This window comes from Osmerus mordax, chromosome 8 (genome assembly GCF_038355195.1).
Source record: "Osmerus mordax isolate fOsmMor3 chromosome 8, fOsmMor3.pri, whole genome shotgun sequence".
Lineage (NCBI taxonomy): Eukaryota > Metazoa > Chordata > Actinopteri > Osmeriformes > Osmeridae > Osmerus > Osmerus mordax.
The window spans coordinates 524,757-551,898 of NC_090057.1; the positions used below are offsets into that span (position 1 = coordinate 524,757).

At 48.6% G+C, this 27,142-nt stretch overlaps 4 protein-coding genes and 1 pseudogene across 6 annotated transcripts in view; 3 read left to right on the forward strand and 2 right to left on the reverse strand.

Moving 5' to 3' along the window:
- Nucleotides 1–7,547, reverse strand: part of enah (ENAH actin regulator) — a 24,282-nt gene extending 16,735 nt beyond the window's left edge. The window contains 2 exon segments of the mRNA XM_067241608.1: nucleotides 6,029–6,259; nucleotides 7,543–7,547. Of these exon segments, the coding sequence (XP_067097709.1) occupies nucleotides 6,029–6,259; nucleotides 7,543–7,547 (236 nt within the window).
- Nucleotides 7,548–10,203: 2,656 nt separating this feature from the next.
- srp9 (signal recognition particle 9) lies at nucleotides 10,204–11,909 on the forward strand. Its single transcript, XM_067242280.1, has 3 exons — nucleotides 10,204–10,374; nucleotides 10,875–10,943; nucleotides 11,347–11,909. The coding sequence occupies exons 1-3, from the start codon at nucleotides 10,303–10,305 to the stop codon at nucleotides 11,464–11,466; spliced, it is 261 nt and encodes an 86-aa protein (XP_067098381.1). The 5' UTR covers nucleotides 10,204–10,302; the 3' UTR covers nucleotides 11,467–11,909.
- A 137-nt stretch (nucleotides 11,910–12,046) lies between these two features.
- On the forward strand, nucleotides 12,047–17,351 carry ephx1 (epoxide hydrolase 1, microsomal (xenobiotic)). Of its 3 annotated transcripts, none has more exons than XM_067242277.1 (9): nucleotides 12,047–12,176; nucleotides 13,348–13,542; nucleotides 14,094–14,274; nucleotides 14,669–14,887; nucleotides 15,059–15,188; nucleotides 15,398–15,612; nucleotides 15,826–15,934; nucleotides 16,103–16,225; nucleotides 16,672–17,351. In XM_067242277.1, exons 2-9 carry the CDS (start codon nucleotides 13,360–13,362, stop codon nucleotides 16,874–16,876), a joined length of 1,365 nt encoding a protein of 454 aa, XP_067098378.1. In that variant the 5' UTR covers nucleotides 12,047–12,176; nucleotides 13,348–13,359; the 3' UTR covers nucleotides 16,877–17,351. The 3 variants fall into 3 exon arrangements, with proteins under 3 accessions (XP_067098378.1, XP_067098379.1, XP_067098380.1); XM_067242278.1 differs by having other exon boundaries at nucleotides 13,351–13,542; XM_067242279.1 differs by lacking the exon at nucleotides 12,047–12,176 and adding an exon at nucleotides 12,991–13,025.
- A 193-nt stretch (nucleotides 17,352–17,544) lies between these two features.
- On the forward strand, nucleotides 17,545–19,664 carry LOC136947510 (transcription factor 24-like; annotated as a pseudogene).
- A 5,748-nt stretch (nucleotides 19,665–25,412) lies between these two features.
- slc5a6a (solute carrier family 5 member 6a) overlaps nucleotides 25,413–27,142 on the reverse strand; it is a 12,768-nt gene continuing 11,038 nt past the window's right edge. The window contains 4 exon segments of the mRNA XM_067241610.1: nucleotides 25,413–26,021; nucleotides 26,707–26,757; nucleotides 26,759–26,829; nucleotides 26,975–27,078. Coding sequence (XP_067097711.1) covers nucleotides 25,800–26,021; nucleotides 26,707–26,757; nucleotides 26,759–26,829; nucleotides 26,975–27,078 — 448 coding nt within the window. The 3' untranslated portion in view covers nucleotides 25,413–25,799.

The following is a 27,142-nucleotide window of genomic DNA, read 5'->3' on the forward strand; positions in this document are numbered from 1 at the left end:
TCTCTCTCTCGTCCCTCTAATCCTGTAAATCCAGTGGCCCGTTTCCTCCACAGGAATGAAAAGGGCCACATCACCATAGTAACGGGATCAATGGCCCATGGAGAGAGAGGGCGATAGAGAGAGAAAGATACAGAGAGGGGGGGAGGGCGATAGAGAGAGAGATAGAGAGGGTGATAGAGAGGGCGATAGAGAAAGAAAGATACAGAGGGAGAGAGAGGGCGATAGAGAGAGAAAGATAGAGGGTGATAGAGAGAAAGATAGAGAAGGAGAGAAAAAGGTTGAGGGGGTTAGGAGAACTATTTGTTGGTAACACACTGTTGATACAATAACCTTTACCTTTCATCTGCCAGGAAGGCAGCATTACAGACAGGAAGGGACAACATATAAATATATATTTGTGTTATATACTGCTGTTAATTTTCTACTTTTTATATTTTCTAAAATGACGTTTACCATATGCACCTTCCTGCCATAGTAAATTCCTACTAACTAACTTGGCGAATAAAGCTCTCTCCTCTTTCCTCTCCTTGTACCTCACATCTGTCCCTCCTCTGTGATCACATGGAGAACTCTGTCATTTTAACAAAGGCTTCACAGTAAGAGATGTAGGAATATTAGGAATATTCCTTTTGGGGCATCTTCAAACGCTCACACTGATACAACACAGACAGCGATCATCTCCACCCTGCTGGGACGGGAAGAGGCTCTTATATGTCACAAATTTATTTCAACGTTTTTAACCACAAAGAGCAAAAAAAAAGTTTGGATTTACCACCAAATAATCAAAATAACACTTTAGCAAAAATGTGTCAGAATCAAGACCGGGGATTGAGCCGTGAGTGCGTTTTAGCCACATAGTAGGGCTATTCTGTTAGCTTAGCATGTAGGTCTAGTAGGGCTATTCTGTTAGCTTAGCATGGAGGTCTAGTAGGGCTATTCTGTTAGCTTAGCATGGAGGTCTAGTAGGGCTATTCTGTTAGCTTAGCATGGCGGTCGAGTAGGACTATTCTGTTAGCTTAGCATGGAGGTCTAGTAGGGCTATTCTGTTAGCTTAGCATGGAGGTCTAGTAAGGCTATTCTGTTAGCTTAGCATGGAGGTCTAGTAGGGCTATTCTGTTAGCTTAGCATGGAGGTCTAGTAGGGCTATTCTGTTAGCTTAGCATGTAGGTCTAGTAGGCCTGTTCTGTTAGCTTGGCTCTGAGTATTGAGGCTCCATTGTGTGAAGAAAGGATTTCCTGCAAGACTGGAGAAAGAGGACAGGGGGGGAGAGGTGGGGAGAAATTCTTTACACTGAGGTCTGGAAAGCTGCCATGGGAACCCTCTTGTGGGGGGGAGGGGGAGAGAGAGAGAGGGGGGGGGATAGAAAACAGAAAGAGAAAGGGAGGGAGAGAGGGAGATAAAAAGACAGAGATGTGAGAGGAGGTGGATACATGTTAATATTCAGAGCCACCCTCAAGCCTGCTGTCGCCACAGCTGAGAGGGGGAGCAGAGGGAGGGCTCTGTGTGTGTGTGTCTGAGGGATTGGACCATCGGCGGCCATCTTGAATCTGTTTTTCCCCGGGCCCCCCTCTGACCTCAGAGCCCCTCTGACACAGGTCAGACAGTCTGTTTAAGCGCAGAGCAGCCAATCACCATCCAGCTCGGGGGGGGGGGGGGGGGGGGGGGGGGGAGCCACCTGTTGGAGACCCAGACTGGTGAGACCAGAGACTGAAGGTCTTCCTGCTGAGACCACACCAGCAGGTAATACACACAAACAGACAGGTAGTCAGACAGACAGACAACCTCACCTCTGTGCCATCACCTTGTCTCACCTGCTGTACAGGGTAGTTACACAAACCTGCTCCACACACACACACACACACACTATCCCACAGCTGTTGAGCATTAAAAAAAAGAGCAATCCAGAGTGTTATTATGTCGTGGCAACATGTTGTTGAACTCTGGAGCTTGGAGAGAGAAAGGCATAATCTGACCTGGATTACTGCCTGAGCCAAGCAGGGCAGACAAGGGACACACACACAGACACAGACACAGACACGCACACACACACAAACACACACATCTCTCCCTCCACCAGGGCACAGGGACATACACCCTCACATCAGCTGTCTGTTGTGAGTGTGTGTATGTATGCGTGTGTGTGAGAGACAGGTGACAAACAGTCCTGTTCCTAACCATCTGTGAAGAAGTAGAGAGCAGGTAGACAGTCTGACTGGAGGCTTTTAAACTTTAATAACATGCAGCAGGAGACCTACCTAGGGGGACATTATTAAGCTATACTGGTCTCTTTCTCCTCTCTCCCTTCCTCTCCTCCCCTCCTCTCCTCCTCTCCTCCCTGTCTCTCTGCCTGTCATTCTTGCCTAACCCTAACCCAGCTATGACGGTCCCAGCTGTACTAATGTCAGGTAAGCAGATGTCAGTGTGTGTGGGACTAGTCTAGGACTGTAGTCTAGGACTACTACAGTGTTTAAGAAGGCTTCAAATAGTATCATCAGACCAAAACAAATGAGTCAACAACATTTACTTACACAACCTCGATCCTGCTGGAAAGTTCTACAAGTTCCTGGAAAAGACTACAGAAGACATGGTTGTGTGTGTGAGTGTGTGAGTGTGTGTGTGTAAGCGTCATTCAGCCTCTCTCTCCCACTAAACACACTCATTTGTCAGGAGTGCAGTTTAGTTCACACGCCTGAAGAGAAAGAGGAGAGAGAGGAGAGAGAGAGGAGAGAGAGGGGAGAGAGAGGGGAGAGAGAGGGGAGAGAGGGGAGAGAGAAGGGAGAGGGGAGAGAGAGGGGAGAGAGAGAGGAGAGAGAAGAGAGAGGGGAGAGGAGAGAAAGAGAGGGAAAAGAGACAGAAAGAGAAAGAGAGAGGCGCTCTCTACGGAGTAGGCTTTCAGCTCCAGCCAGTCCCTCTCCTCCTCATAAGTGAAGTGTGTGTGTGTGTGTGTGTGTGGTGTGTGTGTGTGTATCCCAACCCCCCCTCTCTGATCTCTGTGCCTCTCCTTTCCTCTCCTTGCGTATGAGGCGAGCATAGTGGAATTTAGAATTCCCTGCCTTTTGCGTTGCCTGGGCAACCTGCTCTAGATGAGGAAGTATTCTGCAGTCTCTATTCAACATGCCCAGCGTGGAGGGAGAAGGAACAGCATCTAAACACAGTTCTCTGTGCATGTGAGTTAATGCATCTGTGAGTGTATGTGCATGTGTGCACACATTTTTTTAAGTCAGTCACAAAAGTCAAATAAAAACTCTGCAGTAATCCAAGTTATAGATAGCCCAGTGCTAACGCTGATAGCCTACCGTTAATGCTGACATAGCTTATCGCTAACGCTGATAGCCCAGAACTAATGCTGAGATAATGCAGCCCACCGCTAATGCTATTCCAGTGTGTTTGGACACAATCACCTCCTCCCTTCTAGCTGCATGTTTCTCTCTGTGCACTCTCTATTGGCCCTCAAGCTTTTCACAAGTTAGTGTCAGCAAGCTAATCTCACAAGACAAATAAAACGTTACTGTACCCAAGGGGAAATTTGTCCTGGACTCCATGCTACAGTTTATCCCAGTAAAGAACAACAACACCAATCAAAAACACATAACATTTAAATCCAGAAATGATCTATTTAATGAATAAGTATAGTATAACTAATTCACAACAAAGTGCCAAGTTAGCAAGTCAATGTTAGCAAGACGGTGTTAGCGTGGCGTCTCCATGGTGACAGGGTCCTACAGCTAGGACACTACGCTGCTGAACAAGCTTCAAGTGTTCTACAGGGCAGGAATCCATCAGATGTTTACTAACACACACACACACACTCACACAGGTGTGTGTGTGTGTGCGTGTCACAGAGGGAGTGAGTGAGTGAGTGAGTGAGTGAGGGAGGGAGGGAGGGAGGGAGGGAGGGAGGGAGGGAGGGAGGGAGGGAGGGAGGGAGGGAGGGAGGGAGGGAGGGAGGGAGGGAGGGAGGGAGGGAGGGAGGGAGGGGGGGAGGGAGGGAGGGAGGGAGGGAGGGAGGGAGGGGAGAGGGAGGGGGGAGGGGGGGAGGGAGGGAGGGGGGTATGCCTGCAGGAGAAGAGGGATTAGTACAGCCGAGCATTACTGCAGCTGTAGCAGCACTCCTACTGAATCTGCACGCGCACACACACCCCTCCCCCCTTACACACTCACACACACCCCTCCCCCACCCGTCTCCATGGCGCCAGGGCAGACTGCTGGTGTGAGACTAGAGCTGAAGGTCAGAGGTCACAGTCTCCACCGTGACCTGGGGCTGGCGCGGGTTGACCTGTGTGCTTCCAGTGGTCTGCACAAGAGGGGGAGGAGGAGAGAGGAAGGGAGGGAGGAAGGGAGGGAGGGTGTTTCCAGCTGAACCGTTCCACACTACATCTGTTTTCTATGGGAATCCAGGAATTAGAGGAGAGGGAGGAGAGGAGAGGAGAGGAAGGTGAGGTGAGGAGAGGGAGGAGAGGAGAGGGAGGGAGGAGAAGGAGAGGGAGGTGAGGAGAGGAGAGGGAGGTGAGGAGAGGGAGGAGAGGAGAGGAAGGCAGGTGAGGAGAGGGAGGTGAGGAGAGGGAGGGAGGGAGGGAGGGAGGGAGGGAGGGAGGGAGGGAGGGAGGGAGGGAGGGAGGGAGGGAGGGAGGGAGGGAGGGAGGGAGGGAGGGAGGGAGGGAGGGAGGGAGGGAGGGAGGAGAGGAGAGGAGAGGTGAGGAGAGGGAGGTGAGGTGAGGTGAGGTGAGGAGAGGGAGGAGAGGAGAGGAGAGGAGAGGGAGGTGAGGAGAGGGAGGTGAGGAGAGGGAGGTGAGGAGAGGGAGGGAGGGAGGAAAGGAGAGGGAGGTGAGGGAGGGAGGGAGGTGAGGGAGGTGAGGGAGTGAGTGAGATATCAGGAGCCTGTGGCAGCTCTCTGGTGGTCACCCTGCTGGGTGACATAACTCATTATGACGACACACGTCACCAGAAAACACTGGTATCATTCATCAGAGACACTTCATAATGTGCTATGCACACTCAGGAATCACACATTTGTGCACACATACCAAAGCGCACACACACACACACACACACACACAGAGATAACAACAGGCTGGCTTGTGCCAGTTTTTACTTATGAGCGTCTGTGAACAAAAGGTAGAGGGGGAAGAGAGCCACGCAGGAACATTTTCAGTGGATTAAACATTACGTAAAATCAAATGAGCATCAAGTCGGCGGTATGAGCGGTAATCCTGGGAGCTAAAACACAGGACGACTTCCTCAACCTGAGACACGAAACTCCTCCACAATGACGTCAGCAGAGGAAAGACAAGCAGACAGGGCTGCAGTTTTTACTGATGAAAGAAAGAGAAATGTGGGAGATTAAGGATGGATTGCCATCGAGGGAGAATGGGAGGGAGAGGGGTACAAAGAGAGGGAGGGGGGAGGGAGGGAGGAGCAGATAGTTGAAGGGTGACAGTGAGAACAGGATCACTGGAACACAAGAACTTATTTTCCACTTCATGTTCTGCAGATGTCAATGATCTTACTACCACCCCAACCCCAAAGGACAGGAGAGAAGGAGAAAAGAGGAGAGGAGATTATATGTTAGAGGGCAATGAGAGATTAAGGTTTGCTTTTGATGCTGCTCACAGACTAATACACACACACACACACTCCTCTCCTCTCCTCTCCTGACTGATGAGTCAGTCATTAGGTTCAACACAAAGCTGCAGCAGATGATTGGAGCTCAGCCTGACTGACCCCAGACCAGCCAGAGAGCTGCACTTCACTTACTGTCACCCTATCTTTACTGAATAGTAACTATCACAACATCAATCCTGGTTTTGATTCAGACAAATCGTTCCTACACATGCAAAAGTGTGTGTGTGTGTGTGTGTGTGTGTGGGGGGGGGGCACCCTAATCCCTAACACAGCAGTCTCCTCTGTGTCGTCACTGACTAACACAGCAGCACATGGCCATGGTTAAACCGTCCAAGACAGCAGACCAGCCTTCACCATCTGTCAACCTCCACACACCTGTCATGCCTCCCCTTCATCCAACACACACAAACACACACCATTACTGGGGGCCTGGGCTGGGGGGCTTGGGCTGGGGGGCTTGGGGGCCTGGGCCAAGGGGCCTGTGCCGGGGGGCCTGGGCCGGGGGGGCCTGGGCCAGGGGGCCTGGGCCAAGGGGCCTGTGCCGGGGGGCCTGGGCCGGGGGGGCCTGTGCCGGGGGGCCTGGGCCGGGGGGGCCTGTGCCGGGGGGCCTGGACCGATCTCCATCAGAACAGCCTTGCTGAGAGAGGGACACACACACCAGGGTGAGTACTGGTTCCCTCCTGACCTGTGACCCCCAGCAGAGCTAGCAGACTTAGCTCCCCATGCTAACACCACATACAACACCTAGTCCTCTCAGATGTAGTCTAAGACAACTCTATATTATTCTGATTTATGAGTGTGTGTGTGTGTGTCTGTGTGTGAGCGAGAGAGAGAGAGAGGTTAAGTCTTGAAAACAAGCTCATGACAGGACCAGAGATGTGCTGATGGTGCATAAAGGAGCGCCACAGCGGCTCCCTCCCAGGTGAGCATCTGGTCCATCAGTCCTCATCACACCACGGTCTGTCCTGATTCCCTGATCACGGCGCACACACACACACACACACCTGCAAGGCACTCAGATTGCGACCGTCCTGCTGCTTCAATACCGCTGATTACAAATGGCATGATCGTTCGCACTAGCAGGATGTGATTCTCCAGTGTGACGTGTCAGTATGTTTTCAGCGGCAGCGCCAACACGCTTCAGCTGGTTTGGCAGGTGAGCTCAGCACAAAACCCAACACACCAAACCACGCGCTTGAATTAATGTGACATCAAATACATTATAATTCAGCGCCTGTGCCAGATTATCCCGGAGGTAATACAGTCCAAGCAGAAATACCGGCGGTTTAACAGCTCAAAGCACATCTCGCCTCTACGATCAGAAGAACAACGTGTAGTCATGTATGTTGACAAAACAGTTTCAGACTCGATCACTGTCCATGACCCCTGCGCATGACGACCAGATCAACTGATCAGTTCAAGTTAACGCTGTGAACATGGGAACTGTATGGGCAGGGCTCTCCAATACAGTACTGCATTGCAACAGATAGACATTGTGTGTTTTATAATGTTTTACCCTTGTGCACTTTCACTTTGCTTCGTCCAGTCGTGTCTGTGTATGTTTAGATGTTACTGGCGCATGTCATTATCGATGCAGATTAAAAGCAGTCCGCTGAGAAAGCTTTCAGAGCGCAGTGTTCTGTTTGGCACGCGGTGAACTCGAGCTCTGTGGCTGCACTGCAATTCAATCTGCTGGGGATGCAGAATACATCATAGCTGAAGCAGGTTTAATGCGAAAATACTTTCTACACACCGATAACGATTCAGGGCATTGGAATCGAATTGGTGGCTACGGATAGTAATTCGACCGTGTTCTAAATAGCCTACTAAAGTAATGCATATTTAATTAAATTCTTACATCACGTTGCAGCTTTCAATATGATCGTTTTTCGTAGCAGTAAGAATGGGAATATCACTCACCTCATGACGATCCGGCTGTCGCTTAGCTACGATGCGATCTTCGTTGTCAACTTCGATTGAAGAAATATGTTGAAATACTTTTCGAAAAGTTCGCACAATGTGTCACAGAGAGAATATCAATGGAACGTCGTCGGAGCGAAAGAGGCTCACAGTAATATCCAATAAAGTAAAAAAAAAAAAAGTGAAAATGTAAAAAAGGGTTTTCTCCTACATGATCGACTGCATTTCACAATTGTTTACGCCACCATAAACAGTGGAAACAGGAGAAAACATAACGGGTTTATGTCCTCTGAACTCCAGTCGTCTCATCTAGCGGCTGAGAGCCGCGGCGTTCAGTCTGCTGCTATTGACGCAAGGTTTTTACACAAGTACGTGGGACACGTAGGAGACGTAAAAAGAAGTTGCCACAATCACTGATCTGAGATCAGTTCGTCCCATAAAATTTAATTACATTGAAGTAGTAAGAAAATGAAATGACCCCACCTGGGATCAGTTGATCGCCCCACCATGTTTCCACCCCCTCCAGTCTTTGAGGATGCAAGAGCAAAGTTGTGCCTCCAGGTGAAACATCAGAGGAAAGTGATTTTAGGCGAATATGGATTTGGATGCTTACAAATAGTTGGCACGGTGGGCCGCAGCATGGTAAAGTAGTTTCAATGGCATCAAGTGTTCGTGTGTTTTGTGACAATAAATATTAACTGAATTAAGATTATCAACAGTTATCTTTGTAGTTACTCCAAACAATTGTTTAGCCATTCAATGATTCGCAGCGTGATCCTTTCCTAATCAAAATGAAATACTCACATATATTCTTATGACAATGTAATATATAATTGTATTAGAGGCCTACTTAATACTTAAATGCTCTTAGAAATACAGAGAACACACAGTAACTTTTAGAAGTTCATCTAGCTCTTCAGGCACTGTGTGAGTGTGTGTGCGGGAGAGAGAGGGGTGGCAGAGAGAGAGAGAGAGAGAGAGATGAGAGAGAGAGAGAGAGAGAGAGAGAGAGAGAGAGAGAGAGAGAGAGAGAGAGAGAGAGAGAGAGAGAGAGAGAGAGAAAGAGAGAGAGCAGGGGTCAAAGCCAGGGTTGATGTTCCAGGACATGTGTCCCTCCCTGGGGCTGGTGAGGCTGGTGAGGATGGTGAGGATGGTGAGGATGGTGAGGCTGGTGAGGATGGTGAGGATGGGGCTGGTGAGGATGGTGAGGATGGTGAGGATGGTGAGGCTGGTGAGGATGGTGAGGATGGTGAGGCTGGTGAGGATGGTGAGGATGGGGCTGGTGAGGATGGTGAGGATGGTGAGGATGGTGAGGATGGGGCTGGTGAGGATGGTGAGGATGGTGAGGATGGTGAGGCTGGTGAGGATGGGGCTGGTGAGGATGGTGAGGATGGTGAGGATGGTGAGGCTGGTGAGGATGGTGAGGATGGGGCTGGTGAGGATGGTGAGGATGGTGAGGATGGTGAGGATGGTGAGGATGGGGCTGGTGAGGATGGTGAGGCTGGGGCTGGTGAGGATGGTGAGGGTGAGGCTGGTGGGGCTGGTGAGGATGAGGATGGTGAGGGTAAGGCTGGGGCTGGTGAGGATGGTGAGGATGGTGGGGCTGGTGAGGCTGGTGAGGATGGTGAGGATGGTGGGGCTGGTGAGGCTGGGGCTGGTGAGGATGAGGATGGTGAGGGTGAGGCTGGGGCTGGTGAGGCTGGTGGGGCTGGTGAGGATGAGGATGGTGAGGCTGGGGCTGGTGAGGATGGTGAGGATGGTGGGGCTGGTGAGGCTGGGGCTGGTGAGGATGGTGAGGGTGCGGCTGGGGAGGCTGGGGCTGGTGAGGATGGGGCTGGTGAGGCTGGGTAAATCAGAGGCCCTGTCACTGTGGCCTCTCACACCGTCTATTCTAGCAGACACTTAGCCTGAAAGAGAGCGCTCTAGCAGTGAGCTACACCCATCCCTATTCCCTACTCTGTCATAGGCTATTGGAGATAATCTTAGGTAAAATTAAGGTCTGAGGCAAATGCTGTCTTATGCCTAGTTGACTACCAGATGTCCTTTGTGTTTTGATAATATATTAGTTAAAATAGCAACAATGATAGTTCATTACCACCCTCCCCCATCTCCTACATTATAGGTTACATTTTTTCAATTTATCAGACGTTTTTATCCAGAGGCGTTAAAATAGGCTCGTGCATGCAGAAGATCGACGAGAAATGCACAGGCACGAGCATTTAAACATTGCAACGTGATAAAGGTAAATGACATTGAAATTAAAATATCAGTGCTTATTTACTCCATGGCCACGTACAAATCCGCGAACTCTTTCCGCCATCTTTTGGTTGTTTCACAGAACTACAGTGTGTTTGTAAACGTTTGCACGATCTCGTTCGTTTTTGTGCAACTACTCTGTGTACGCTGCTCAAACACTTCACCTCTCAGCGCGTTTCGCCTTTATTTAGATCAAACGTATTAAAATATTCAACGTATGAACTGTTTCTTGAATATTTAGAGTAATTAGTAGGCTAGTCCCTCTCGAAAAGGAACAGGGTAGATTTCACGTGTGGATCTTTGCTTGAATTGCGACATACCCAGCACAGTTTCAGTACCAAGTCCTGTGATTGGCTTACAACATCCTGGTCCAATTGAGTTGTGGTTTATTACTTTACTCCTGCCTGGTCTGGGTTCGCTGATGTGGTGATCGGGAATTAGCAAACCTTCGAGGCCAGTTCACACTCATCTTTAGTTTGTATATGTTTCACATTTATAAAAACTATGCCTTATTTTCAGACCTGGGAAGAGTTCGCTCGTGCGGCCGAGAAGCTTTATCTGACAGATCCTATGAAGGTAAAAGTTCGAAGTTAGATTTTCTTTTGAGAACGAGCTATAGCTAGACTAGCTAGCTAGTTTGCTAACGAGCTAACATGATTCCAGACTGCCGATAATCGCTAAGATTTAGCGTATGACATACAGTCGTTTTAGAGCACCCTTATGTCAACTCTTCGTTAAATCATCAAGGTCCCATGAGTAGCCAAGATTTAATACATGTTGAGGATCATTTGCTGATCTAAATTAGCTTGATACCCAATCGTGTTGTCCAACGTTTGGTAAATTATGTATTTCTATGCAGTTCAGACTGTAGAGCTAGCTAGGTAGTGCCAGCTGTTAGCTGGCACTACCTAGCTCATGCAGCACTAGGTATTTGCATTATAATCAGAGTTGTATCTATGTTGTCAATTATTATCAGTCATTACTTAAATTTCTTTTATTACATTATTGGTCATTCATTTCAACCTTTTTGATTTGCTCATAGCTAATATTTTTAATTGTTTTATTCCTGTGTGTAGGTCCGGGTGGTCCTAAAGTACCGGCACTGTGACGGTAACCTTTGCATCAAAGTAACCGACGATGCTGTGGTAAGTACAGTAGACCAAGTCAAGCAAAATACGTCCACGTTGCTTTCTGGAGATTTTGTGAATTTAAGCCTTCAGAGTTCAGAATTTATTTAGCTAATTTCCAATCACATATTAATGTGTGCTAGAGTAACACGGCGGATATCGCTCAATCGAAAACGTTTGACAACATAGTTGCAAGATTGAACAGATTCTGATCGTAGATTTTCTAAATGTGGATTTAGAGCAGTTTAACCAAATAAAAACATTTTCATATGCCTTTTTACGAGCAATGTACGTTACAGAGGGCTTCACAAAGATCTTAAACAGAGATTTTAGTGAGGGATCTTTTCCTCCAGAGACGGTTGGCATAATACTGCTGTGTGAATGTATGGTGTTTGATGTTTGTTGTCCTGCTTGGCTACAGTGTTTGCAGTACAAGACGGACCAGGCGCAGGACGTGAAGAAGATCGAGAAGCTACACGGGAAACTGATGAGGCTGATGGTCTCCAAGGAGTCGCACAGCGGCGCTATGGAAACGGACTGATATGCAACCGACTCCGGAGTAGTGGACTGGCCGTCGGTCAGCAGCACGTTTAAACAACACAACGCCGGACAGCTGAGAGACATTGGGATTGATTGGAGGAGAGGGGGGGGGGAAATGTAGGGATGGTGGGAATCAAACCCTGAAATGGAGAGTTGAACTTTATCTGCTCAGAGCCAGGAAGGAGTTCTGGTAAAGGGCTTGTGTATTTATTTTAAAGATGGGACAATAAGAGACGTCTTACTCACATAGATGATTTTCATTATGGAGCCTATGTACTTCTTTTAGGTTTTCATTCGTTTGTCTGGAGGAACTGTTGTTCAGGACCATGTTGGAAGTGAAGCAGAACCTATTTTCCTCAAGTGAAAGAATCGTGCCTCCAATGTCATTTCAGCAACTCTGCTAGTTAGTTATATAGGCTACTCAATAAATGTTTATATGCCCCATTATTGCTTATTTATTTCTACAGAAACCTGTTAATGTGCAATTTTAGTGTCCTGAAAATATCTAATGTCTTATCTGTGCTGATCTATTTCAAGACGGAACAGACTTTTCATAACATTTTATTATGATGAAGGAAAATTAACTACCCTGAAAAACTACATTACCCAGAATACTCGAAATCCATTTCAACACTGTGTCCCAGAGGGCAGAACAGTTCGTGGTCACTCTGCTTCATATCGCTCGTGGAATAACAAACTCGCAGTGACCAGGTATGAACAATGTGACAGGATTGTATCTTGACAAAAGTTAGCTTGCGTATTAAGTGGTTTTTACCATATTTGTAACCTAAACATTTAACTACGTTCTGCAGCGGGTTACAGCCTGGTCATTATGTAATGGATGTGCGTGACAATGTTGCAAGTAGAATAAGAGACTCGACTTTCATGCATTGTTTAACTACGGTCTTGCATACAAATGATTCATTTAGTTACAATTTCATTTGAGTTATTTCGTGTCGTTGGGTCTGTAGCATAGAACACATGCAAACAATGAAAGTTGACCAGTATCAGTTAAATATCGACCATTAAACGCTCTTTCGGATCCGCGGTTTGCGACAGTTACAGACAAAATAATGATATGTATTCTAGTTTTATCTATGACTTGTGGACTATTTGGCCAATGTCCACAACATGCCACAAGTGCGTTTATACTGCCTTGACCCACTCCTTGAACCGTCACCCCCAAAAAGCGTTTGGGCTGGTTGCCAATAGCAGATCCAGATCAAATCTGGATCTGCTATTTCACATTGTTGTTTGTTTGACAACTCGTACCTCTCTGTGATTACACTATTAACTGAAATACAAAGTTAAACGAATTTTATATCAAGTTATCCATGCAACATTGTACGTCGTATTTCTCAAAATTCCCTCCGTAATTTGTTGATGAATTAGTGGGCCATAGAGAAAAGCTTTGTCATGCATTTTGGCAGTTACTAACTATGACCCTGTGCCGATGTCATTCCATTCTCTACCTAATCCCTCCAGGACTGGGGATTTATTGCAGCAACAACACCACCTCTGTTCTACTCTGTTGCTGAAAACCTACCTCTGGTCAATTGTGTGGTGATTTTACTGCCATAGTTAGAATTATGAATTCAGCTGTCGGCCTCGTGTCTGTTCATGTCTGTGGAGAGCCAGTGTTTCAGGGGCAGCTTTCGGAGCACAATCTTTATCATTAACCCACACATTAAGATAAACTCTTCATTCCTTCTCCCTGATGCATGAGCCCCTGCCTGCTGTGTCTTTGCCTCTCAAACTTCCCATCTGTCCAATCCTCAATCTCATCAACCTCACCTGTCTCCCTCTCCCATCCTCTATCTCTCTCGCCCTGTCTTTCTCTTTCGTCCTGCCTCTCCCCTGTCTCCTCTCCCCCACCCTCCAGCAGACTGGCACCATGTTGACAGAGGTGGTCTTGGCCCTTGTGGTAGGAGGGGTCATCTACTTCCTGGTCCAGCGGAGCAGGAAGCAGGTTCTAAAGACGGAGGATGGCTGGTGGGGGGCAGGAGCGCCCCCTGGTGGAGAGGAGGACCAGAGCATTCGCCCATTCACGGTCCAGACCAGCGATGGGGAGATAGAGGTAACATGTTCTTCAAGCAGAAACTTGAAAGTACGAGGGACATTTGACCTTGCAACCTGAAATGCTCTAAACACTGAGCTATACCCATCCCCATACTCTACCACTGAGCTATACCCATCCCCATGCTCTACCACTGAGCTATACCCATCCCCATGTTCTACCACTGAGCTATACCCATCCCACTGATGTGACATTTTCTTAATTTTTTCCGCTGGTCTGAAAAAATACTGGCCAAGCTTTTTAAATTCCAATCGGCTCTGCCTGATGCTGTTTGTGTGTCGACAATACATCAATGTAACCATCCACTGAGCTATACCATCCCAGCTGATGTGGATCCCTCTGTGCCAGCAAGATGATGTGAAGGATCAGATGGCTGAGCGGTTACGGAGTTGGGCTATTAATCAGAAGGTTGCCAAATGACGTTGTGTCCTTGGGCAAGGCACTTCACCCTACTTGCCTTGGGGAGAATGTCCCTGTACTTACTGTAAGTCGCTCTGGATAAGAGCGTCTGCTAAATGACTAAATGTAAATGTAAAGGCGCCTCTGTGCAGGACTTGTACCGCAGGATAGACCAGACAAGGCCCGTGGAGTCTCTGGAGGACAGCCAGTTCAACTACGGCTTCAACTCCATCTACTTGCAGAAGGTAGTGTCCTACTGGAGGAATGACTTTGACTGGAAGAAGCAGGTGGAGAAGATCAATAGATACCCGCACTTCAAAACCAACATTGAAGGTGAGAAAATCTTACACAGCTGAGAGGATCGTTAGATGGGGTTACTTGTGCGCACTGGATGTGGAACATTGTTTCTGCTTTCTACAGCAGTTTAATAATTGAGCAGATGCTGTAATCCAAAGCATCACACAAACAGTGCATATAGAAGGTAGAGCAGATGAAGGATCAGAACTGCAGGATCAGAACTGCAGGATCAGAACTGCAGATTTAGAACAGTATTCAAGGATCAGTACTGCAGGTTTAGAACAGCATTTTGGTGGTCAGGTCGGTCTGTCTTTCCCAGACACAGAGCAACATTATCCACATCTCACCACACAATTATTTATATGAATCTGCTCCAGCTCCAGAGCACCAACACTCGGTAACCACGGCCATCTTCCACCAAACTTTCCAGGCATCGACGTCCACTACGTCCACGTCCAACCCCGGAGCCTCCCGGAGGGGACGAGCGCGGTCCCCCTCATCATGGTGCACGGCTGGCCCGGGTCCTTCTACGAGTTCTACGGCCTGATCCCGCTCCTGACTGGGCCCTCTGACCCCGGCAACCTCTGCTTTGAAGTCATCTGCCCCTCCATCCCGGGGTACGGCTTCTCTGAGGCACCCCGCAAGAAAGGTAGCTTTCGTCACCCTGGTGTGTGCGCAGGGTTTGACTCGGTGTGTGTTATTCTAACAGCCCTGGTGTGTGTGTAGGGTTTGACTCGGTGTGTGTTATTCTAACAGCCCTGGTGTGTGCGCAGGGTTTGACTCGGTGTGTGTTATTCTAACAGCCCTGGTGTGTGTGCAGGGTTTGACTCGGTGTGTGCGGCTCGTGTGTTCCTCAAGCTGATGAGGCGGCTGGGCTTCCAGCAGTTCTACGCCCACGGGGGGGACTGGGGCTGGCTGGTCACCACAAACATGGCGCAGCTGGAACCCAAGTAAGAAAGACGAGGATACCCCAACACCTACAAGGTCAACAACTAACAAGGTCCAGTAAGGAAGGACTCTGTCTCCTTCATGTCCTGAAGTTCTCCAGAGAGGAGCTGGCATTCAATATGAGTAGAAGTACAACTCCGCTGGGTTTCATCCCGTGTGTAAAGGTCACATTTGGAGTTCTTTTGAGTTCATGTCTTTTTTGTCCTCCCAGGGCAGTGAAAGGCCTGCATGTGAACTTCGCCCCTCCCTCCAAGCCAAGCCTTCCCATGGTCCTGTCCATCCTACTGGGCAAACGCTTTCCCAAGCTGTTCGGCTTCACGGACCACGACATCCGCAGGATCTACCCCTGCAACCAGAACCTGGTGGTGGAGCCGGTTAAAGAGTCGGGCTACATGCACATCCAAGCTACTAAGCCTGATACTGCAGGTAAAAGGGTCCAGCTCAGTGGTTAGAGCACTTGACTGCTAATCAAGAGCTTGCAGATTCAAATCCTACATTACATTATTGTTATCTACCAGAGAGGAACACAGCTGCATGTAAACACGGTTGAGGTTGTGAATGAGCCTTCAGCCTGACCTCTTGAGGGACCGTAGATGTGCTCTGTGAGGAGGAGCATTAATCCCACCCCCTCCCCCCCAGGCCGGGGCCTGAATGACTCCCCTGTGGGTCTGGCTGCCTACATTCTAGAGAAGTTCTCCTCCTGGACGGACCCTGACTTCAGGAGCCTGGAGGACGGAGGGCTGACCAGGTAAGTCTGAGGGCTGACCAGGTACCTCAGAGCTGACCAGGTACGTCTGAGAGCTGACCAGGTACCTCTGAGAGCTGACCAGGTGCTTCTGAGGGCTGACCAGGTGGGATGGTTATCAAGACGTGGGTGGGATTTGTGTAATGGAACCTGAGCCCTGGTGTCCTGCAGGAAGTTCTCTTTGGACGACCTTCTGACCAACGTGATGATCTACTGGAGCTCTGGGTGCATCGTCTCCTCCATGAGGTTCTACAAGGAGAACTTCAGCAAGGGCCTGGACCAGCCGCACTCCAGGTGGGTGGAGGACAGGAGGGTTAACACATGCTATAAATGGTTTATTACCTTTAGCAAAGGGTAATTACAGAGATACTGTGTAGAACGTTCCAGCAGAAAATGAACGATCTTAAGTGTCTACAGTTGAGAAACAGTCTGTACAGTATTTACTAGCCACTATTGAATACATTTATTAACGTTTATGATAATTATGATATATTAGAAATAATTAAAGTCTAAGAACTGTTGTTTCTAAACAATAGACCTTAAATATGTTTTTTACATTTTAAATGGTCAAACCCTGTTGCAACACCTTGCCCAATCCAGCCACTATGCGTTTAAATTAAGTCCAGCTAATTTATCTTGTTCCCTCCTCTCCCTCCCCCCCCACCTCTCCCCCCTCCTCCCCCCCCCCCACCTCTCCCTCCTCCTCCTCCCTCCCTCTCTCCCCTCCTCTCCCTCCCCAGGATGGCAGTGCATGTACCCACAGGTTTCGCTTGCTTCCCCAACGAGTTGATGCACAGCCCCAAGCTGTGGGTGCAGCAGAAGTACCCCCAGCTGAGCAGCTACACGCTGCAGCCTCGCGGGGGGCACTTCGCTGCCCTGGAGGAGCCCCTGCTGATGGCCCAGGACATCCAGAGCTTCACTAAGACGCTGGAGAAGAAGAAGTAGCATAGCAACAACATATGTTCCAGTTTCCTGTGTCCTATTTCCTGTTTTCCAAACAGCTCCAGATGCTAGGTCACCGTGCACCGTGTGTTATGATAGCCAACCTAGTGAAGTCAAGTGCCAAGTTTTCCCCCCGCTGATAAACACACCAGGTCTGTGGAGAGACCTTCACCTTAGCTGTTGTTATGTGTAACTGTCACCATATCGTATTGCCCAGTGTTTACTGAGAAGTCGTTATTACAAGTGTAATTCCATGATTGATACACAGGATCATTGTATTATTGTACAACTCTTATTGTGAAGCTTTGTACTGGTAAAACCAAAGCTTTGGTTGCTTTCTCTCTTTTTCTTAAACAATATTTACCATTAAGGACAGTATATCTATGATCACATCAGTCCTGAATGACTTAAATAGCACATTTTTATTTCTTGGCCTTGTTGCTTTTTGAAAATGTTAGCACTAATAAACACAACTGAGATTCATCCATTTCTGTTTTTATATATTTATTTCTAGGCTCAACTGAAACAGGCTAGATTAGGCTACGCTAGGCCAGACTCGTTACTCATCTCAGCTACACAAGCAGCCCTAACCCTAACCCCAACCTAGATTAGTTCAGGCAAGGCTATACTAGGTTAAGCTCAATCACTCAGCTAGGCCAGGCTAATTTAAAATGGGCTGGGTGGGGCAGGCTAATCTAGTCCAGCCTAAGACAGGGCAGGTTTAACTAGTCCAGGCTAGGCTAGGTTCAGCTGCAGTACCATGTCCTGGTGTTTCCCAAGCCCCTGCATCCTGCCCTGGGAAACCCTTCCACTCCCACCAGGATGCACCCCTTGGCAGACATCACCCAGGGGGGAGGGGCGGTGGAGATAAGGAACGCTTGAAGATCCCCACATTACCTCATCCGAAAAGGCGGTGGGAGAGAGGAGTGTAGTTACATGGAAGGAGAGAGGGAAGCAGAGAGGGAAGGAGAGAGGGGAGAAGAGAGGGAAGGAGAGGGGAGGAGAGAGGGAAGGAGAGAGGGAAGGAGAGAGGGGAGGAGAGAGGGATGGTGGGACAGTGTGGACAGACGACAGTGATGCACAGAGCCCGTTAACGGGAGCCGGTTACCGGGAGCTGTTTGAGCTGAGAGTTGAGACTGTGGTGAAGACGCTGCAGGTGTGTTCAGGTACGGCTTACCGACACACCTCCTTCTGGAGCTCAGGGTTTGTCCTCTTTTTTTTTTTTTTTTTTTTTTTTTTTTAAGAGTGTAATCTTTATGTGAGCGTGTCTGTGTTACTGAAGATCTTCTGGATCTTTCTCCTTGGTTCTTTGACTGAAGAAACTGTTTTTGTAGTGTTGAGGTGCTGCTCCAGGGTGTGTGTCTCCTGAAGGTTGTGCGTCTCCGGGGAGCCAGGATGGAGCCCAGCGCCAGCGCCCTGCCGCCCGGTCACCCACCAGCCACACGCAGCCGAGAAGCCAGGATGGAGCCCAGCGCCAGCGCCCCTGCCGCCCGGTCACCCACCAACCACACGCAGCCGAGAAGCCAAGAAGTGGGTGAGTTGAACAACCGAGAATGTTTCCCTTTTATGTGTTCATTCAGTTTAGCGTAAAACAAATCAGATTAAGGTTTGGGGATTTCAGCCTGCAATCTATTGATTTGCAGTCAGATGCTTTAACCACTGAGGTGCACCCATCCCATCTATGTAAGCATGTTTGTATGTCTGTATGCAACATGAAAGGAGAGGCGAGGAGCTGCAGTATTGCTTACATGTGTGTGTTTGGGCCTCACACACATTTCTCCACCTAAGGGGATGGACAACAAAGTTTCTATATTTTAATTTGACCAAATTGTGGTTTGTCCTTGGTCCAGGTGCGGTCGTTCCCCAGCCTGCCCCCCCGGTCCCCCTCGCGGCCCCCCTCGCGCCCCCCCCCGCCCCCAGCACTCCCCGGAGAACGCAGCGAGGGAGCGGAGCCGTGTGCGTCACCTGCGCCAGGCCTTCCACAGCCTGCAGGCGGCGCTGCCCGCCGTGCCGCCTGACACCAAGCTGTCCAAGCTGGACGTGCTGGTGCTGGCTGCCAACTACATCAGCCACCTGACGGAGACCCTGGACCAGGGCGCAGCGCCGGGGGAGCACACAGTGCCCCCCAGGCCTGGAGGGTTCCTGCACCCTGTCAAGGTGAGGGGGGGGGGGGGGGGGGGGGGGGGGGGGTTGAAGTTAGGATGAGGGTGGGGTTGAGGGGAGGACAGACGGGGAGATTCTAACCTCCTGACTCAGCTAACCCAGCCTGTCTCCTGCAGAAGTGGCCCATGCGCTCCCTGCTGTACTGTGGCAGTGTGGGGGAGATACTGACAGGCGTGTCGACCAATCAGTCGTCAGTCTCAGGGGAGACACACCCACTGACCCCTACGTCAGAGGTCATGACAGAATGATCCGGAGCTCTACATCAAACTTCTAGAGACTTCTGAGGGCTTGAGATGGTTGTGAGTAATTATGGGATATATTGGGATACATGAAACCTCCACCAGGATGACAGGATTCTTATCTGCACTGGTCTCTCATCACAAGCAGCTGAGCAGGGCCTGTCTAACATTAAACATAACCTTCTACGCGTTAATAATGTACTCTGAACGTCAATGTTACAAAAATGCTTGTGCCAAAAACACTTTTTGAAGTCATGAAGTCTGATATAAATTAGACCATGCACATAGAAATCAAATATTGTCATACTCACCTAGGAGATCTGCAGAATTAGGTTGTTTTCACATGTTATGACTTTCATTACAATGTTAAACAATCATGTGTTTATGTTTGAGATGGATATTAAAGTGTATGGTTATCCCTTTGCTGTGCGCCTTGTTTTGGAATGGCGGTGGTGTGGGTGACTGGAAGAGGAGGGGGAGAGAGGAGGGGGAGAGAGGGGGGGGGAGGAGAGAGGAGGCGGAGAGAGGAGGGGGGGATAGGAGGGGGGGGAGAGAGGAGGGAGAGAGGAGGAGGGGGAGAGGAGGGGGGAGAGAGGAGGGAGAGAGAGGGGTAGAACGGACAGACTGATAACCTTAAAGGGAGGATTGTTATAGGAACACTTGGCAGACAAGCTTTCAGCTGCGGGAACCGTGACCAAGGATATTAGCACTGTAATAACTGCTTAGATGAAGGAAGACATACCGCAATAGACATCAAACCAGCGGATGTTTGCATTAATCACCTCCCTGAAGAGAGTTAAAGGCCCATAATGGCACTTTTAAAAACTTGAGCAATATTGAGACAGAATGTTAAGAATCTCTGTCATCTCCAGAAAGTGCACTTTAACATGGTGCAACCCTGCTGGGACTCCACAGTCCAGACAAGCAGCGCATATCTTTCAAACTGCGGCGTTGCTGAGTTGAACACGTGATTCTAACGAATGAACAAGACTCACAGCATCTCCTCCTCTTCTCCATCCCTCCTCTCATCCCCTCTTTCCTCCTCTCCCCCCCCCCTCCCTCCTCCTCCTCCTCCTCCTCCTCTCCCCCCTCCTCCTCCAGCCTGGGCTCAGGTCCATCAGAGCTGATCTGGTGTTCAAGGCTACTTCTATAAATCTGCCTTAGGGGAGACCCCCCCCTCATCCCGTGCCCCCCCCCCCCCCCCCTCGACCCCCTCCTGATCTGAATGAGTCATTGGGTCCTCCGCCAGCGTCCAGGAGTAGGGCAGGGGTTGCAGAGGGAGAAGAGGGCAGGCTGTTTAGGGGTGTACGGACGTGAGAACCAGCTCAGTCACATCAGAAGCAACAACATAAACCATCACGTCCCACTCCACTCTCAGCGGTTCCTTATGAATGGGTAAGATCCAGTCACCATCACAACCTTCAAGCTCAAATGTGGGTTCTATGGATGAAAGTCTCGCCCCCCACAAAAAAAATGGACTGGTTTTAAAATAAGTTGCAGTAAATTTTTATGTGTATCAGCAAAATGTGTATTTGTGCCAGCAAACCCTGTACTGCCTCCCTTCATGTTGGGAGATAATCAACATAGTTTCAGTATCTTCAGCTCATTAGAGACAGAACACTGCTGAACACTGCTGGATTTATGGAGCCCAGCGGCCCCCACTCCCCTGCAAGAGCAGGTCGTCTGGAAACAAGACGGGGAGAGAGAGAGGTAGGAGGGAGAGAGAGAGGGTGATGAAGGAGAGGGCAAGAGAAGGAAGGGTGAGGAGATGGGGGAAGGGAGGGTTGAGAAAGGGAGGGAGGAACAAGTCGACCGCCAGAGGAGAAGGAGCCAGCCTTGACACGCAGCAGACAGGTTGATGTCCACCAGATTAACTCCCCATTACATCCCAACAACAAAATGGCAATCAAAACGACTTTATTTTTTAAGACAACAATAGTCTTTTCACAATAATTAATCCAGTTATAAAACAGAGGACATTTAATGACAGTTGCCCAACAGATGACCCTAACTACCACACAGCAGGTCCCACCAGCAAGGCATTACAGGTCATTTGGAAAATCCTCATCAACACTTTACATGAATCTTACATTAACTACCTATAGTAACATTGTAGATGCACAGGAACCGCTATGTAGTTACACATCATTGTGGTTTAGTGGCAGGCCTACAAGTTATTACACAAGTGAAACTTGCTATGGGGGAGGGGAGGGTGGTCTAACAGGGGAAGTTCTGGTAAGCACTTCCATGGTAGGTGGTGTAATCTTAATGTGAGGTGTTGTAAAGCTTTAGTGTCGTGATCAAGACTAACATCATCTGGATCCGTGAATCTGCTTCAGTCAAAGTAAAACCACTGTGGTGTTCTCTCAAATATACCGTCACCTCTGCTCACTGTTTACCACATCCAACAGTATAAAAAATATAATCACAACAGATATTATGAAGGCACAACTTGAGCAGCCGGCCGCACCACTGCTCAAGGTTTGTTTTGGAATGCAAATGACGAGAAAGAATTCTGACGAACGAAGAAGATAGACAAAACGTCAGATCAACGGACATGATAATAAATATCAACAGGGATAATATTTATTATCGTTTTTGAAATTACTGTGGTATGTTTCCTCGCGCTCTCTGGTGTAGTTTGGCCTCGTTCTATATCAGCGGTTTACCGGGTTAGGGTTTACCGGGTTAGGTTAGGGTTTACAGTTCTGCCTTGATGACGGTGAAGTCAGCGAGTTTCCAGTGGATTCACTTCATCTCAACTGCACAACTGGTGAATGTATGAGTTGGCCTGTAGTCACTACACCTGGCCACAATCACAGCCTTTATTCATCAAGTGCAGTGGCGGTTCTACACGGGGGCCTACTGGGGCCAGTGCCCCTGTAAAAATGTCCCCTGTCCCCCCCCTGTGCTGACTGAATAATAAAATGATTTTTAATTTTACGTTGTTTTTTCTTCTTCTAGTAGTCATCATGAAACATGGAAGGGACATTGCAGGCTTTTTTGCCCCAGTAAATAAAAAAGTGAGAGAAACATATCAAGGTATTGAGAGAGCTGAGGAGCTGGAAGAGGGAGAGGCCAGAGCCGTTAGTATGATTTTAATGTAAGGCAAAATTAAAGTATTTACTGTTTAAATATAATTTGTTTCCGCCTTTTAATGTGCCCCTCTGATTAAACACTGCCCCCCCCCCCCCTTGCAAAATGTGTCTAGAACCGCCACTGATCAAGTGTCAGTTGTCTTCGCCAGACCTCCATGTCTAATCTCCGACTAGGCCAGGAAACAGTGTGGTTCTAAATGTGCTTATAGAGTTTTTTTTGTAGTTTTTTTTATCTTCAATAACTAATAAGCACTTGGGTTGTTTAAGAAAGAGATGGTCTCTAAAATATAAAGGATTAAAGCACAGATTCACACTTCAAGTAATTTCAGGTATGAAGAAGGAACATGGAAAAGAGTTCAGTGCCTATACTCTACATAAGAAAATATCAAGGTATCTGGCACAATATGTCACTAAAAAGGAGTCGAAAAATAACCTCTAGGGACCATAAAAATGTTGTTCGTTAGTGGATTGTCTCGGCAAGAATATGGCACAGGCCATAAAGCAGGGCGAAGATGCTAGCTTGGTTGACGCCACTACTGAACCCCAGATGGCTAGGAAACTGAGAAGGCGCCACCCAAATAACCGTCTAAGTATTACCAATTCTGCCGTCTATTCACAAATAACATTTTATGGTCCTTGCATATAGAAATATTTCACAGCAGTCTCATTCGGAAATGAAACTTCAGTATGACAATATTAAGGATGAAACCTATGGCCTATATCCTCTTCAGGTAGAAACACAGCTAGCATCAACACAAAACGAGTTAACGTTCTATATGCTTTGGACAACAATGAGGTATTTTTTGTGAGGATGAATGATCACATCATGGGGTCTGTGTTTACATGTTTACTGTGTGAAACATTCGGGGGTTTTAATCATTTGACTGCCTGGTAGTTTTGCCTTCTGGACGATCACTTTTTTTGCTTCACTAACAAGCGGCTACTGGTGTAGGCTGTGCGTGTCTCTTCCGTTTCCTCATAAGGTCGATACAGCATAAGGCAGGTAGGAAATGTTACTGGAGAACTTAAACTCAGGTCAAGATTATTCTTTGGAAAACCAGTAGAAAGCTGACAGGTCAGTTAAGATTTAGATAGTTTACGATATCAAAACACTTAAACTGCCCCAAACCATAAACACAAAACACACATGAACTGGCTTTGGCGTGAAACACCAAGAGGAGCTCCTCTCAGACAGGGATGGTAGAACAGGCACACCAGACATGTCCCTGTGGAAGCAACAACACTGGTCCACCACCATGACAACAACATGAAAGGAAGAGGACAGCAGATATCAGCATGGGACCAGTTTCTCAGACCAGATTAAACCCGATATCCTTGACTAAAAGCCTCTCCTAATTCCAGATTATTTTCAGTCCAGGTTTAGGATTAATCTGGAATTGAAAAACACATGCCTCTAGTTCAAAACAGACTTGAACTCCTCAGACTAGTGAGTAGAATGTCCCACGATGGAACAGAATGGTGTCCGCTCATTCTTGAATTCTCGAGATTCCAAAACATGAAAACACATGACCCTGAACCAAACCAGACAACAGCTAACAAGATTCACTCGCTTCACGACAGACAAACTCATTAAAACATGTATGCACTTCATAAAACAACTACATTGGTGTTAACCTAAATTAAATACTTCAACTTCTACAACATTGACAATATCAGATTAAAATGGGCACTTTTTAAACATCTTACAAAACATTGTAGATTTTCCCCATTTTTAAATCATTGGAAAAGCGTCTCCTCGAAACATCAAGATGTGTGTAGAGAGCGTGAGGAGAGGTGGATGCTGCAAGGAGTTCAGGCCTGAACTCCTGAACCATCAGCTGTCCCTGTACTGCCTCTACACCGTCAGACAAGGTCAAGCATGGACAGAGAGATCTGGCCTGATAGTGGTCCAGCCCTGTGTGGGGGCTTTAGTAGTTGGGCTCCAGGTGATCTCAGTAGTTGGGCTCCAGGTGATCTCAGTAGTTGGGCTCCAGGTGATCTCAGTAGTTGGGCTCCAGGTGATCTCAGTAGTTGGGCTCCAGGTGATCTCAGTAGTTGGGGCTCCAGGTGATCTCTTGTGATTTATTGTGCTTCTACATTACAGAATCAACATCTGTACAAGTCTCCTAGTACTTACTACAGCAGCTTGGAGGCGAACATGTGAACCAACATCTGAACGAAGGCCGCGAGGAGCAGACTAACTAGAAGAGTTGTAAGATTCAAATCATAACATTATTACATCTGTTATTAATGTGCATTCGGTCAAGCATCTAGTGTGACATTTCAACGTGTTTGTTATACATATTTATATATTTTCATATCGTTCATAGAATCATCATCTACTTCGTCTCTACAAAAATAAGAGAATAATACTATATTACTTTATAACTAGTCAAGTATGAAGAAGTACTATGTATTTGATCCTGATTCTGGTAGTGGGGTCCTGCAACACTTACACTGAGGTTACATTAACTACCATGTAACAGTCAGACTTACAGTAACAACACTGTATTTACTGTTATAGGTGTCTTTATGTTATAGGTTGTTACACAAGTGTAAGAAGGCCCAGGATGGGGGAGGGGGTGAGGGGGGGCCCAGGATGGGGGGAGGGGGGGTGAGGGGGTGAGGGGGGGCCCAGGATGGGGGGAGGGGGTGAGGGGGGGCCCAGGATGGGGGAGGGGGTGAGGGGGGCCCAGGATGGGGGAGGGGGGGGAGGGGGTGAGGGGGGCCCAGGACAGCTCCCCTTCCCCCATACCAAGTTTCCCTCATGTATAACTTGTATCGCTAAGTGTAACTGCTCAGGAGTTACTATGTAGTTAGTGTTACTGCAGGTGTTACTATGGTTACATGGTAGTTACTGCTCCTTCCAGTGAGGTGCTGCAGTGGGTCCGTACTCACAGTGATGTGTGTTTAGGTTCCAGCAGGTCAGTCCTGAACGTGCAGGACCCTGAGGGCTGTCTCCAGCTGTGAGCCCTGTCAGGTTCAGCTGGAGGCCTCAGGCCAGCGACAGAGTTGCTCCTCTGGGCCTCAGGCCAGCGACAGAGTTGCTGCTCCTCTGGGCTCAGAGAGAGGCGGCGTGGTGTCGTCTTCAGGTCCTCCCTCCTGCAGACTGATGCTGGCCTCCCCTCTGCTGGAGGTTCATGACTGACAGGTGACCTTCAGGGGGAGGTGTTTCAGAGAGGTCAGTGAATTCAAGATGGCGTGTATTGAATACTGGAGCGTGTTGGTTATTTCCTGCCTTTCTCAGCGCCCTGGACCTCTGGAGTCATCCAGGGGCATCGCCTGGCCCTGCTGCCCCCCGAGGGCTCTCTCCCTGGGGCAGGGTGAGCTGCAGGGGGGCATGGGTGGTGGTTCTGGGGTGTGGAGGGTGGAGGTCTGGGGGGTCGTGTGGGGTGGGGCAGAGTGTGTGTGGGGAGGGGTCATGGGTCACAAGGCTGTCTCCTGCACCATGTGAGCGAGCAGACAGGAAGGCTTAGGGGTAACACTCTCCTCCACCTCTCCTCTGTCCTCCACCTCTCCTCCTCTTTTGTCCTCCACGCCTCCTCTCTTCTCCTCCCCCTCCTCCAGCCTCTCCCCCTCCCTGGTGAGCCCCACCCCATTGCTGTCCTTCTGGGCCATCTGATAGGGCAGGCTGTCCAGGGGTCTGGCCTGCACACACATCCACACACATCCACACACATCACAGGCTGCAGACAGAGCTATGGAGGCTACAGAGTTGTAGCATGTATGCATGTAGCGTGTATGCATGTAGCGTGTATGCGATGTAGCATGTATGCATGTACCATGTATGCGTATGCGTGTAGCATGTATGCATGTAGCATGTATGCATGTAGCGTGTATGCATGTAGCGTGTATGCATGTATGCATGTAGCGTGAATGCGTTTGGTGTAGCATGTATGCATGTAGCGTGTATGCATGTAGCGTGTATGCGTATGCGTGTAGCGGTGTAGCATGTATGCATGTAGCGTGTATGCATGTAGCGTGTATGCGTATGCGGTTGTAGCGTAGGGTGAAACAGTACACTGAAGTCATGGTTCGGTTCAGACATCACGGTTCGTTATGAGTTCAGTACAACGGAGGGGAAAAGCAAAACAAACCATGTTCCTCTACGAGTGAATACGGCGCATTGAAGATGACATGTAAATTCTGATTGCGTCAGAAATTTTTTGGGCCCTATTTGTATGTGTATCTAATGGCTGGTTAAGCACTGTAAGGAGAAGTTGAATGTGTAATTTCATGCACCGAACCGTGACGCCTGTACTGTACGGTTCGGTACGAATACATGTACCGTTCCACCCCTAGTGTAGCGTGTATGCATGTAGCGTGTATATACCTTGTGCAGGAGTGGGGTGACGCAGCACAGCTTGTCTCGGTGGTGCTGTGTGCAGGAAGAAGAGCAGCGTGCCCAGGACAGGAAACACTGTACCGGGGGTCAGGTCACGCTCCTGCATGGGCCCTGGGGGGGGGGGGGGGGGGGGGGGGGGGGGGGGGGGGGGGGTGAGGTTAGACTAGCTCCTGCATGGGCCCTATGTGTACAGTTGTGTACAGGTGTGTGTTTGTACGTACGGGTGTATGTGTGTGTACGGGTGTATGTGTCCTACCGGTGAGCATGCTGACCAGCAGCCCCACCAGCACCACAGTGGTGGAGTTCAGAGCGCTGTACCACATGTAGGACAGAGAGTAGAGAGCCTGGAGACCAGAGGCTCTGAGGAACACACACACATCAGAATACACATACACGGGCATAAGAACACACACACACACACAAA

What these genes read in the sequence shown, in the direction of transcription:
- srp9 (XM_067242280.1), top strand. Translation starts at nt 10,303, where the DNA reads ATGCCTTATTTTCAGACCTGGGAAGAGTTCGCTCGTGCGGCCGAGAAG. An exon ending in ATCTGACAGATCCTATGAAG is followed by an intron (nt 10,375 to 10,874) that starts GTAAAAGTTCGA and finishes TCCTGTGTGTAG; the next exon opens with GTCCGGGTGGTCCTAAAGTA. An exon ending in AAGTAACCGACGATGCTGTG is followed by an intron (nt 10,944 to 11,346) that starts GTAAGTACAGTA and finishes GCTTGGCTACAG; the next exon opens with TGTTTGCAGTACAAGACGGA.
- ephx1 (XM_067242277.1), top strand. Translation starts at nt 13,360, where the DNA reads ATGTTGACAGAGGTGGTCTTGGCCCTTGTGGTAGGAGGGGTCATCTAC. An exon ending in CTTCAAAACCAACATTGAAG is followed by an intron (nt 14,275 to 14,668) that starts GTGAGAAAATCT and finishes CAAACTTTCCAG; the next exon opens with GCATCGACGTCCACTACGTC. An exon ending in TACTAAGCCTGATACTGCAG is followed by an intron (nt 15,613 to 15,825) that starts GTAAAAGGGTCC and finishes CCTCCCCCCCAG; the next exon opens with GCCGGGGCCTGAATGACTCC.